Genomic DNA, 13,913 nt, shown 5'->3' on the forward strand with positions numbered 1-13,913 from the left:
CAGTAAATTTCACTCCCTTTTTTTCCCCTCAAATTCCTCGCACCCCTTTCCCATTCTCCCTCTCAGCGGATAACCTTCCTATTTCATTGAGAAAAAAGACAGTGTCAGAGGAGACATCCTCATGCTCTCACCATTTCATCTACCCCTCTTCCTGATCTCTGCCCACAGATCGAACCTTCTCTGTAATTTTGGAAGGAGACCCTTGCTCCTGCGTAAGGGGGCCCTGTTCTCACACATGGGATTCCGTTCCCTGTCCCCGACTCGGTCCTCCTCTCTTTTGCATCAGTACCTCATCCCTCTCTGTTGAATTATTCCTACCAGTACCCAAGTGGGAGAAGGGGTTTTCTTCTTTTGATACCTGTTGCAGCCCTAGCACCTAGAACAGTGCCATCATGGGAGTTGCTCAGCATATTTCTGGAATAAATGAAGAAATATTTCTGATCTTTTAAAAAAACATTTTATTTTGAAGTTATTCTAAACTTAAAGAAAATTTGTAAAATAGTACAGAGAATTTCCATAAATGCCTCACCTAGTTTCCCCTGTTTTCAAATTTAAAAAAACAAAAACAAAAAAAACTTCTCTTTTGCTATCTCATTTTTCTCCTTCCTTTCAAAACAGAACTCCTTAAACATACTTTCTGCACTAACTATCTCCATCACGTCTCCTTCCATCTTCTCTTAAAACCACTGTGTTCAGGCTTTTGCCCTTTCCCATCCCTAGATCCACCGAAACAGCTCTTGTCAAGGATGCTAACGACCTTGACTTTGGTCAGTCCATTCATCGGTTCTTGTTTCTTCTCCTCTTTGATCTAGCAGCAGCATTTGACCTACTTGGTTTCTTTCTCCTTACTTTCCCTCTCTTACTCCATAGTCATCCCTTCTTGGACTTTTTTGCCCCTACCTCTTCTGTTCTCTCTCTGTACTCCTTCTCTGGGTGCTCTTATCTCTGCTCATGCCTTTTAATACCATCCCAAACGACTCCCAGATTTGTGCTTTTACCCTTGATCTTGCCCTTCAACTCCAGATTTTTATGCTCGTTTTCTACTTGACCTGTTTACTTGGTTGTCAAACATATGCCAGTAACAGAACTCTTCATTCGCCATTTGGAATGCCAAAGACTGTGCTCGCATTCTTTCTATCTCAGAAAATGGCCACTGCATTCTTCTAGTTGTCCATGCCCAGAACCTTGGAATGTCCTAGACTTCTTCACTTCATTCACTTTCTATATCAATACTACTGGTATATCCTGTTGATTCTTCCTCTAAAATATAGACCTAGAAATATGATTAGTTCTTACCTCACCCCAGCACTCTGGTTCAGGCCACCATCATCCCCTCTTGCAGAAGACTTCGAATGGCATCTTCTCTTGTTATTAACTTGGTTTTTTTTGTCTGCAAAGCAGTCAGAATACTTAACTTTAAAACATAGATTATGCCACTCCTCTGCCTAGAACCCTCCACATGGCTTTCTAGTAGACATCATTTTACTAGATTGAGTACAATCTCAAGACTTTCCTATGGTCTAAAGGCCCTTCCTGATATGGTTTCCCATTGTCTCTTTCCTTCAGTCTATTCCTGACACAGTCCTTCCAGATTCCCATCCCACAGCCTGTGTCCTTGCTGTCCCCTTGGTGTCGAATGGCTTTCCTTTATATATAATTTGAGTGACTCAGTTCTCTCTTTCTTCACTTCCTTCAGGTGTCACCTTATTTGAGAGGCCATCTTGAATGGTGCAATAAAAGATCGCCTTTCCTCCTCCACTTCTTTATTCACAGGGCGTTGTGCCACCAGAGTATTTATTTCTTTGTTAATCTGTTTCTTCTCTCTTCCCATGACACTGTCAGCTCCACAAAATCAGGAACTTTGTATCTGCTTTATTTGTTACAGTATCCTTAGGGCCTCTCCCGGTACCTGGCACAACACAGCACTCAGTATTCCAATGAATGAGTGAGCAAATGCATGAGTGAAACACGCTGCATGTTGAGATGAGGAAAGCATAGTATACATTTGGTTAGGAGCAAGGAATCAGATGTCCCAGAGAGGCATACTGATAAGGGGGCTCTGGAAAAATGTATCTTGACTGAAGTAAAGATGACAGAGAGGAGAAGAAAAGAGGTGAGGAGAAGACGGGAATGCCCCATCCTAATATTTGGTCTCTGCATTCTCCTGGGTGGGAGAAATAGCACGTTTGGGTTTTGAGGGTGGTCGAGCTTTCTGCCTTTGCACATTCACCCTTCAAGATGCTGAAACAATTTGAACTTGCCTGTGTATGCATGATTCTTTATGTACACATGTTTGTTTTTCGACATGATTTTTATGAATGGAAATTCTGAATCTTACTGACATTACCTTTGAATTTTTGCTATATTTGAAGTTACAGAATATAACAAAATTTGTGGCAGAATGGGAACTATGCCTGGTGTCAAATCTGCATGATATTTATCTAATAAAGGGCTGCTTGGTGTTAATATATTGAAAGAGTGAAAGAGCCTTTGGTTTAGCAAACCTTTTTCAAATTAGGTAGATTGTAATAAGTAGAACTCTGCGTAAGTTGTTCATGATGTCTAACATTTTTACTTCTACTACTATTGAGAATTTATCCTGATAATGACAGTTTTTAATTTGTATGACCTACAGGTGCGAAGCCTCTAGTCCACACATCCATCCAGTTGGTTGGTGTAAAGAACATCGAAGAACCCTTATCACTCCTCCAGGTTTGTGCTTGTTATGCATCTAATGTTATTCATGTTCATCAGGAGTCGGCACGCTTGTTCTGTAAAGGGCAAGATAGGAAATATCTTTGACTTTGTGGGCCATTTGGTCTCTTTTAGAACTACTCAGTTCAGTTGGAGCACAAAAGCAGCCGTAGACTGACCTTGTCTAGGTGTTGACGAATAGAGAAATTGGACATAAGAGACATCTCTTGTGGGTGGAGTCTTGACGCACTTGTCAGGGTCAATTCTGGCCAAAGCACGACGTTCACATTGAAGGGGGATCTTGATGCTTTCGATCTTTTTTGACCTAGATCAGGACTTGCACATTTGATTTCCCTTTTTCTGTTGTGATTCCTGGTCCTCACATGGGTTGTGCAGCTTTGTGCTGGCAGTACCTCTCTGTTCTCCGAAGTTTTCGGGTCCTTTGGCTGTCTGTCTCTGGCCGGAGAGCCTTCATTCTCAGTTATTCGCTCTCTCTGTGACAGGAACAGTATGACTGCTGGTGAACGGTCTCCTTGTTTCATGTGATTTTGAGTTCATTTTCATGTGCTAAAGAGCAGATTGTGTGGCTTCAGCATAATCAAGACAGTGAGTTTCTGAGCATCTCACTGTTTAAGGTGCCATGGCTGCTGCTGATGTGAAAAGACAGGGTCGTTGGCTAACAGCATCACTGCACGCAGGTGGTTCTGTGGAGACTTCTGTGAGTGATGGAGACCGCCCTCACCACAGGGAAAGGATGCCGCCTTGGTTCACTGGGAGCTGCTGTGTGGATGCTGCCCGCAGCATGTAAACAGCAAACACTCAGCTTGGAGCTCCACATACTTGTCTCATTCCATTCTAACAGCTGGTTTCATTTTTAGGCTTGTCCCCAGTTCCTTGGTACCATGTCTCAGTTAGTGTCTGATCATTTACTCCCCCAGGGGACCAACCATTCCTGTGATGGGCAAGGCGAGTCTTCTCCACTTTTTGAGTTTATTCATATGTTAAGGGGCAGAAGCCCCTGTTCTTCACTGATTACAGAGCTGTGTTGAAGATGAAAGGACATTTACATAAACCATAAAGTGTTAAAGTAAGGTATTAATGGTTTCATGGCCCAGATGGGGTATTACCTGGAAGAGTTCTCCTGTTCAGCCCTCCTGAGTCCTGTGGCTTACGTAATATTAAAAGCCAGTGAATAGTGATTGACACTATCACCATCTAAATTGCTGTGAGGATTATTTTAGATTTTTCCAATTCGATATTGATCTTTTTTTTCCTTACCACTTTTTTGGTCATAATCAGGGATCTGGTAAATGAACAGAGAACCAGTGAATGACAGGTTCCTGGTTATGTGATCACAGCCCTGGGTTAGCTACCCTGTGAAGGGGTGCTATAAGGCTTCATTGCTAACTTCTTACGTGAGGCAAGTAACCAACACATCTGTCTCCTTTTGTGGGCTTTTATAGTTCAGTAGAGCAGAAAATACATAGCTTTTTGACAAATTAATAAAATACAAAATTGCATGTCAAAAAGTACCAAACACACAACAATGTGAATATATTTAATGTATATTTAATTGGGTAAAATGGTAAATTTTATGATGTATATATTTCACCGTAAAAACAGGTTGAAAAGCAAACCTGCCAAATAATGAGATTGGTTTGCAGTCTCTGCTGAGGTGACTCTGCTCTTTGGCTCCATGGCAAAAAAAGATGCTCTTTCTCTGGTTCCTTTTGGTGAATGGCGTCTTCCTGGTGATCTCTGATCTCCTTCTGAAGAGAAGGGATCCTCATCCATGGTCCCTCTGGGCAGCTGCTCTTCCAAAACCCCTGCCACTTCGTGGCTCAGTCCCCTGAGCAGCCCTGCTGGCCACCCCGTGTTCGTGTTCTCTCTCAACATGTAGCATAGCTACTGTTCTTTTTCTGAAATTAACATCTTTATGCCTTTAAAATGATTTTTATTTTGAATTATCCAAATTATACATTAATACATGCTTGCTTTTAAAAGTTGGAAAATAGAGATGAGCACTTTTATCTCTCTTAATAGTTTAATAGTTGTCATTGTATCTTTCCAGAAAATCCTTTTCACCTCTAGGTATACACACACATGCATGTGTGCATGCCCAGTTTTAATATACTTAAATTGTACAAGATGTGGTCTTTAAAAATATGTTGTAAAATGTTTGTTTATGCAGAAATATGTTTGTGTATTTACTTTTTAAAACTTTTGTTTTGAAACAATTACAAATGTACAGAAAAGTTGTAAGAACCGTACAGAATTCTTCTGTACTCTTGACCCAAAGGCCTATTCAAGTTTGTTAATTGTACCAATGATGTCATTTATAGCAAGAAGATGAGGCATTCCACTCAGTTGTCCAATCTCTCTAGTCTCCTTCAAGTAGGTTCTCCTTGACTTTCATGGCCTCAGTATGTTTGAGGATTACAGATTAGTCGTTTTCTAGGATGTTATTACTTAATTTGGGTATGCTTGGTGTTTCCTTGTGATTAGACTGTATGCAGTTTTGGCAGGAATATCATGGAAACAATGCTGTCTTCTCATTGCATCCTCTCAGGTGGCACATGATATCAGTTTGTCTCGTTACCGATCTCTTACCGTTAGTTGATCAAGATGGTGTTTGCCAGGCTGCTGCACTAATATAATATGAATTATTATTCTGACAGTGCTAAATGATAATTTTTCTTATTCCATCATTCCTGATACATAAAGTTCATATTCTTCTGCAAAGAATAGCTTTCTTATCTTCCCATTTATTTGTTCAATTAATTTATTTCCATCAGCGTGGGCCCCTAGGTTACTATTTTCATCAATGAGTTATAATGCCTTAGTAGCATTATTTATTTTCAAGTCCAGATTTTCTCAGATTTGGCCAATGGGAGCCCCTTTAAGCTGGTTACTGTATCCTTGTGACATGTTCTTATCATTTTTCGAGAACTTCTTGCTTTGGGACCCTGATCCAGCCCTGAAGTCAGCAGTTTCTCACAGTCTCCATGGTTCTCTTTAGTAGAGAATGATACTTAGAAACTAAGATCTGGACACTAGATGTGCTCATTGCTACTGGAGTGTTGCTGCTTCCGGCCTCTCAGTGGACATAGTTAGGAAATATATTTATGTAAAGATATAAAAAAATGTATATTTATATTTATTTCTCTGTTTCTTTAGATATATTGGAAATAATGAATTCATACCACTAGCTCCAATTCATATCCATTACTACTAAGTTCATTCTAGTTTTCCATTTTCTATTTTTATACCTCTCTTTTCAGACAGTGAGAAACCTGCAATATATTTCCCCTACCTGCAATATATTTACTTATTTTTTCAGTCCCCTTTATGTAGCCAATTTCCCACCCTCCTGGGCCACCATTAATTCCTGCTCCTGCCTCCCTGATGGGTTTTGGACTCTGGAGGAAACAAAGTGGGTGGCAGGAAGGATAGTTATTTTTACATATTCTGTTAATACTGTTTCATGCTTTGATTTTGCTTGTTTGTTTGACTTCGCAATGCGATGGTGTATCTGGAATATTTCACATATTAGTATAAATCTGCCTCCTTTTTAATAAATGCTTTATATTTCATATGTACTATATATTTTTTGCACATTTCTATATTGATCATTTAACTTGTTTTCATATTTTCACGTTAAACAATGGTACACTATTGTCTTTGTACACATATGAGATTTTAATGGGTTAGTAGAAGTAAAATTGCATAATTAAAGGGTATTCATGTGTGTGTATGTCTTGTATGTAAGATTGTCCTTACCTGAGAATATAAATTATATGTAGACATATATACTAAATTATCTTTTAAAAGATAATAGAGAAATCGTGATCAAGATGAAAGCAATTTAATTATTACAAATAGTTCTGAATGTGTAACTAGGTGCAAGTTGTTATATGAAATATGAACATAATTTCCTAGATTATAATGATAACAACATCTCATAATTTTGACAGGTCAATTTGTGGTTGTTCTCCCTATCATTTTGGTTAAACCTGATAGGATGTACTTTTTTTTCATTCTTAGGTTATCCAAATGTGAAACATTTTTCTTGGGATAAATACTTGGAAGAAACCAGTTCTTTACCTGCTCCTGCGAGAGCTTTCAAAGTGGTGAGTTAATATATTTTACACTCTTTAATTTGTGTTGATGACACTGTTCATTCATTGAAATTTAAGAGCAGAAAGAGATAGTACTGGTGACCCAGAATAGTAATGGGAGGGAAACAGAAGATTGAAGAAGATATTTTTGAATTTTTACAAATTAAAAAAGTTTCTTTTTAAGACATGCTTTTTGTGTGTGAAGAAGATTGGCCTTGTGCTAACATCTGTTGCCAGTCTTCCTCTCTTTTTTCTCCCTAGAGCCCTGGTAGATAGTTGTATATCTTAGTTGTAAGTCATTCTAGTTCCGCTGTGTGGGACGCCGCCACAGCATGGCTTAATGAGTGACATGTAGGTCCACGCCCAGGATCCGAATTGGTGGATCCCAGGCCGCCAAAGCAGAGTGCGAGAACTTAGGCACTTGGCAACAGGGCCAGCCCTGAATTTTTACGATTTTGAAAGTTGAAATTGTTACTGCGGTTTTTGTTGTTGGCATCTAAAAAATATTTCCATTTTGGACTCGAAAGTCTCCTTGGAAATAAATCTGCTGAATTGGTATCAAGTGAGTTGTTGTGTTCTTACAGCAAACTTATGTTTTTCCAGCTAGATATTCTGAAAAACCAAAATAAGATAGGACATTGTTTTCTAAAAAAATTGTATTTGATAATTCCTTTGATTTGTTTATGGTGAGCAGGGATGCTGTTTTTATTTTATTGCTATAAGTCAACATGGTTAATTACCAAAATCCAAGGTCATCTGTTATGGTATCTTCCTAACCCCAAGGGTCATTGTTTCTTGCATGTAACTTATTAATATTCAAAGTAAACCTCATTTCTGTGCAAGGAAAGAATAAGAAATGAAATGTATTTTTAAATTTTTTCATCTCTAAAGCTTGCTTTGTAATTTATATTTTCCCATAAGTTTAAAGGGAAAGAAAGATATATTAAATATTTTTTTAAAAATCTTTTAATGTGGCATAATTAGTCTGTCATAAACGTTTTTCTTTAAATGATCCTTTTGTGTATAAATTGCCAGAATTTTTAATGAAAGAATTAGTGAGTAGATATGAGCCCAAATATAGAAGAAAAGAACATCAAAAACTTTTGAGAGAAAAAGTATATTACACGAAGAGAAGCCAGATGAAAGGATGTATATGATTCCATCTGATAGTAAATTCAGGATTTAAAAATAAATAATGTTTAGGGTTATACGATATTTATGAATTTTTGTGTGACTAACTTTCACTTAGGCTAGTCCAAGAAGAGCTGTGTTACACTTTGCTTTGAACTGGATAAAATTACACAGAGACCCATCTGCATACCTAGTGTCACATTGATATCAGAGAGAAGACTGAGATTGTTCTAGTTTGGCCTCTGGTGCCTTGCATTCATTGTTTTGTACCTTTTACATAAATTTCACCCTTAATATTCAGAGCAACAATTCTATTACACCCATTTTACAGAAGAGGGATGTGAAGTTGAGAAAATGTAAGAAATTTGCCTAACATACCAAACAGTCCCCTTCTGTCTACTGCCTGTGACTTTTTCGGAGGTTTATGGGTTTCTGCTGGGTTCTGAGGTGTCGGGGGAGAGGGTCCTCCTTTCTCTTTCCCCTTCTCACAGAGCCAGTCCATCTTGCATGTTTTGATTGCTAATTTTCTTTTATAAAAGACGTCTGCTTTTTGATGTCATTTACCACTTCTGATCTCTGTGTCTCGTCTGCCACTTCAATGTTGTTCTCCTCTCTCTTTAAAAATAATTTTCACGCTTGTTGATTTTTGTCAAGATGTCTCCTTCTAACTAATGAGAAAAACGTCTTGCCTTCCCTATGGCTAATCCAATAATGAGGATATTTTGAATTTCATCGTAAGGTCTGTTGCATTCTGTTTGCTCCTACGGCAGGTGCTCAGGCTGTTTCTCTTGCCTGTGGCTTGGCCATGGGACTTGGGATTGTGGTTTTTGATAAGGAGGGTGAGGTCTAAAGCCGCTCCTGGAGGTTGAGAGTTTGAAAGGCTGGTTCTCTGAATAGCTCATCTTTTTCTTCTTATTCTGTCTTTGTGACACAGAGCCCACCTTGTGTTCCTCCAAATCTCATGGTGTGAAATTTTCTGTTATGACAGAAACCTCCACATGGATTCCAGAAAAAAATGAAGCTTGAGGTCATAGACAAAAGAAATCCCATGTTTGTTAGAGTAACGACAGTTGCAGACACGGATGACCACCGAATAAAAGTGAGTGTTCTCTGTTCTGGTCTTGTTTTGTCTTTTCTTACGAGACATCTTGCATGGAAACTTTAGCAGATGTTAATTTGTGAAGTGTTAGAATTAAATTAGTAAACCATAAGAATGTGCAAATTAGGTGGCTGTGCATCTTTGTAAGTCACCTTATCTCCAGTTTCTTCCTTTTCTCTGACCTACACGAGAAATTTTCTCTTTAATTATGATTGACTTTTAATATGTTGTGTCTACTTTCTTTGCCCAAACTCAAAATGTTAAAAGTCAGTCATAATTAAAGAGAAAACTTCTTACGTAGATAATAAAGAAATTTCTTCTGAATATGATACCTTATTCTCCAGTGGTATGCTCTTGTTTAAAAAATTGAACTTTAATGTTTTTTTATAGGGTTTTGTTAGATGTAGACTTTTCAGAAGAATATTCTGCCTTTTAATCTAGGACAAGTAAAGAGAAATAATTTTGTAAATAAAATCAGATTTTAATTAGAGTTGGATTAATAAAAGTCAAGTCCCTCTCATAAGATAAGCAAACGCCCGGGAGGCTGGGTTCACTTTGTTACGTCCAAGCATGAGGAAGTGAAATCTAGTAGAAGTTCCGGGTGAGGCGCCAGAAATTCTTGTTTCTGTTTCTGGCTTCAGCATTAACCTCACTCTCAAACCAGAACAGTATGCATTCTGCTTACTTCATAGGATTGTCTAGAATTTCTATTAGGTATAATAATAGTTATAATAACAGCAGGACATCAGATTTACATGGTGTTCTACAGGGTAACAGAGTTCTCCCATTATTTGACATTTGTGGTGATAACGTGGGAGATTGATGTTATCATCACTGTTTTATCAATGAGGCTGAGGCTCAGAAAGACTAAGTGAATTACTTGTTAATTATGGGCAGTCACAGAACTAAGTCACAGTCCTGAACTGTTGGAATCTAAGTTTATGCTCTTTTTTTAAAAAATAATAAATCACATCCTTACCTATCTCGAGATAATATATGAGAAAATAAATTATCAAATAACGTGTAAAACCTGTACAAATGTGGTATTTCTATAAAATAGAAGTTTTAATATCTAGTTTACTATTTTTAAGATTATATAATCATATAACATTTTGGAAAATTTTATAGAAAATGGAAGGCCTGTGTTAAACCCTTATTAAGTGTATTTTCTTATTCATTGTCCTTAATAATAATATAAGTCATAAAGCAATCAGTATTTTAGGACTAGAAGTATTTGTTTCAGAATCTAGACTAGTAATCAAAGAAATGTAGAATTAAGCAATATATTATTTTTATAAGTCCAGTTGGTCAGAATTGAAAAAATATATGTGTTTTGGTTTGGGAGTGTGAACAGCTTACCCTCCTCTACAGCTGGTAGGAGTGTAAGTATCTCAGTGTTTCTGGAGGGCAGCTTGACAATAGGCATCAAAGTCTTAGAATGTTGTTTACCCTTGAATTCAGGAATTTCAGTCCTAGGAATTTATGTTAAGGGAATAACCAAAGGGAATGTGCAAAGACAAAACCCGCAAGCAGAGGACAGCCTGCTGTTTCTAGTATTCACCCTTGGGAACAACCACAGTGGGAGGCAGGTGGAGTACATTACTGTATACCCATGTGATGTTAAATATTTTAGGAGAATATTTATTATTGGCAAGTGAAAAATTCAGCTTTAATATTCTGTATGATGTCTAGTATTGTTTTTTAAAAGAGTATATGCATAAACACTTATGGAAAGAAGCATACCAAAACGATGACAGTGTTTCTCTGCTGGGATTATAACATGATTGGGTTTTTCTTTTTAATTATCTGTTTTCAGGAACACATAGTACTTCTGTAATAAAAAAAAAAAATTAGATTAACTCTCCGATTTTACATGTCAGAAAATTTTGGCCCAGAGGGGTCAAATACTCTGAAGGTGGATGGTTAGTTAGTTAATGGGAAAAGTTTAGACTAGAATCCAGCTCTTTTGGCTTCTGGCTGAATGCTCTTTCTAGTACAACAGCCTGGTCAATCTTTAACACCCAATAAAGAGCTGGCTAGGAGGTGAATAGTTGACCATCATCCTTTTATAATGACTGGAATGAATTTCATAGCTCAAGGTGAACCACTGAGCACAGATCTGTGTGTTTCTGAAGTCCTCAAAAGGTTGGTAAGTGGGCAATGACTCTGTTTCAGGATTCATCAGAGACTTCTAAGACTATAGGAAGCTTTCAACAGTAGGAGTTTTCTAATATTGTGGGAGATGATGTAGCAAGAATGCTTATTTTTCTTTTTTAGGAAGGAATAGAGAGAGAAAGTACTGACTATCATTAGAGTATCTTAATATTTTAAGTTTCTCAGGCATTAAATCAACTTTTAAGTTAAATAAAAACTTTTTAAATTACATAATATATAATGTGTCACACCTTGAGTTATTACACTTAAAAATTTTAAAACTTTCATGTATTTCATTGCATGCTGTTGACGAAAAACGACTAGAATGTTTTTCCTTTCGTCTTCAGTTTTTGGTGACAGCTGGAAGGTAATACAGTCCTGCGCACGTCCCACCCCTTTCCCAGCTCTAGCTTCCAAAGGCAAGAACACTCAACTTTTTAGCTGTTGCTTATGACATTTTCTCTCTGATTTTCTAAAACAATAGCTGTATTCTGCTATTTCTCAATCCATCCCTTTTCGATATGGTTTATTTCGTCCTTCCTGTTACGATAGTTCAGGATCTAGGCCTCCCGCATTCTTTCCTTCCCCATAGCCTTTCAGGAGTTAGTTCGCATTGCTTTTCTTTTTTTCTTGCCCTTCCATGTTCATTTTATCATGAGGAAGTGAACCTTGTTCCCTGCTGAACAAACTCATCTTTTTTTAAATGACATTTTGTTTTTCCTGGAGTCAGTAATTTCTTTGCATTTTGCTTTTTAAATTTTGTTCTTACTGTTGGATTTTTACAAATGCTTCAATAAATCTGACGTGTCTTTCCGTCAAAAGCTCAAGTGTATTTTTAAGCCTTGTCTGGATCTTTTTTTTTTCCCTGAGCTCGTTTTCCCACAGCTTCACCGCCACCTACTCTAATCCGAGTGGTTATCCTCTAAGTCTGGTACAGCCCTTTCATCCTGAGACTTCCCTTTGCTGGCAGCCTATGTCATATTTCATTTTTCCTGAATCGCATACTTAGGTTTTCTTAGTGTACTCTTCCCTTGCTGAAACCCGTCTTTTTGTAACTAAGAAAGAGTGTATGAGAAGCATATTTTTTGACTCCTTACATGTCTGAAAATGTCCCTGTACTCATCTTTCATTTGATTCACACTGTGACTAGGTGAGAACCATTTCCCATTAGGAAATTTTTTTAAATGCTAGTTATCTTTATTGAGGGCACATTGGTTTATAACATTATATAAATTTCAGGTGTACATCATTATATTTTGACTCTGTATAGACTACGTCGTGTTCACCACCAAAAGTCTAATTGCCACCCATCACCGTACATCCTCCCAAGTTAAAAGCGTTCCTCTGCTATCTTCTCACACCGGATGTTGGTTTTTAGACATCTGAGGCCATTCGGATTCCTTCAGTCTGGGGGATGTGCCTCTTCTCTCTGGAAGCTCTCGGGACCGGCTCTCTATCACTGAGGTTCTGATGTGTGTGATGGCGTCTTGGTGAGAGGGTCTTTTTTCATCTCTCTACAGGGTACTCAAGCCCTTTCACTCTGGAGTTTCATGTCCTTCAACTTTTAGAAATGTCCTTATGTTATTGCTGTGATGACTTCCTCCTCTCTGCTCTTTTCTGGAAGTGTTGTTAGCATGGTATTAAACCTCTTGGATTGACCCTCTGATTTTCCTCTATTTTCTTTCTTGTTGTGCTTCTCTGGTTTTTTTTTTATTCTACTTGCTTAGAGATAGCAACTCTATTTTCCAAACCTTATATTGCGTTTTTAATTACATGTATGATTTTTTAATTTTCAAGAGTTTTTTCTTATTTTCTAGTCTTCTCCCCTCCCCCCTTTTAAATGACATCCTCTTTTTATTTCCCAGAGCAATGATGTTTCTTATCTGAGGATACTGGTGACAGTTCTTGTTCTGTTCTCTGCTTGTTTCCTCTAAATTTCCCACTCAGTTAATTAGTTTGGCCTCTGCTTTCATATTAGAGGCTGTCCACAAATGTCAGGTCCTTGGCTGGCTATTCACATTAAGAAAAAGGTGCTCAAAATTACCTGCTTTTGTGCGTGGGTGGAACTTACTGACTGGTGGGCTTCACTGTGAGATAAGAAAGCAAAGAGCTGGCTTTTCACAGGGGGATCCCCATTTGCCAGCATCTGGGTCCTTTCTCTGAGCCTTTCAATTTCTGCAAGTTCCTGCGGGGGGACGGGCGAACCTGGTGGCCGCTGTGCGAGACCGGGAGAAGGACCACGTTAGAGGATGCAGACCCTCAGTTAGTCCCTGTGCTTTCTGTCCAGTCCATCACCACGTTGCTTTTGTCCTGGAGGGCAGAGCTTCCATGATTGTATGATTTAGAACATAAACCTCTAGACTTTTGCAAGGTTGTTAAAGGTGCAGTTACTTTGGTGGGTGGATGAGGGAGTCGGCCGAGGGGCCTTACCGCTCCACATTCAGACTTTGAGTCAACGCTACCATTTTTCTGACCTCCTCACCTCCTGCCTCCAGATTGAGCCCTTCTTGGTTCTGCACAGTGAACCATTTCACGCTGGTCCCTCACTCCTTCTCTAGGCATCTGGATTGCAACCCACCCACTCTCTCCAGTAGGTCCCAACTCCTTTCCCGAATTTTGCCCTCTACACACATCGTTGTCACTTCTCACCTATCACCTACTTTCCCTCTCCATTTGTCCTTTTGAGTTTATATCTTTTCAAACATAACTTTAATTTC

At 38.3% G+C, this 13,913-nt stretch overlaps 1 protein-coding gene across 14 annotated transcripts in view; it reads left to right on the forward strand.

Moving 5' to 3' along the window:
- Window positions 1-13,913, forward strand: part of L3MBTL3 (L3MBTL histone methyl-lysine binding protein 3) — a 113,864-nt gene that overhangs the window by 53,705 nt on the left and 46,246 nt on the right. For all 14 annotated transcript variants that reach the window (XM_070496261.1, XM_044754551.2, XM_014847690.3 and 11 more), the window contains 3 exons: window positions 2,636-2,712; window positions 6,739-6,824; window positions 8,932-9,042. In XM_070496261.1, coding sequence (XP_070352362.1) covers window positions 2,636-2,712; window positions 6,739-6,824; window positions 8,932-9,042 — 274 coding nt within the window. The remainder of the gene's footprint in view (window positions 1-2,635; window positions 2,713-6,738; window positions 6,825-8,931; window positions 9,043-13,913) is intronic.

This window comes from Equus asinus, chromosome 24 (genome assembly GCF_041296235.1).
Source record: "Equus asinus isolate D_3611 breed Donkey chromosome 24, EquAss-T2T_v2, whole genome shotgun sequence".
In the NCBI taxonomy this organism is placed as follows: domain Eukaryota; kingdom Metazoa; phylum Chordata; class Mammalia; order Perissodactyla; family Equidae; genus Equus; species Equus asinus.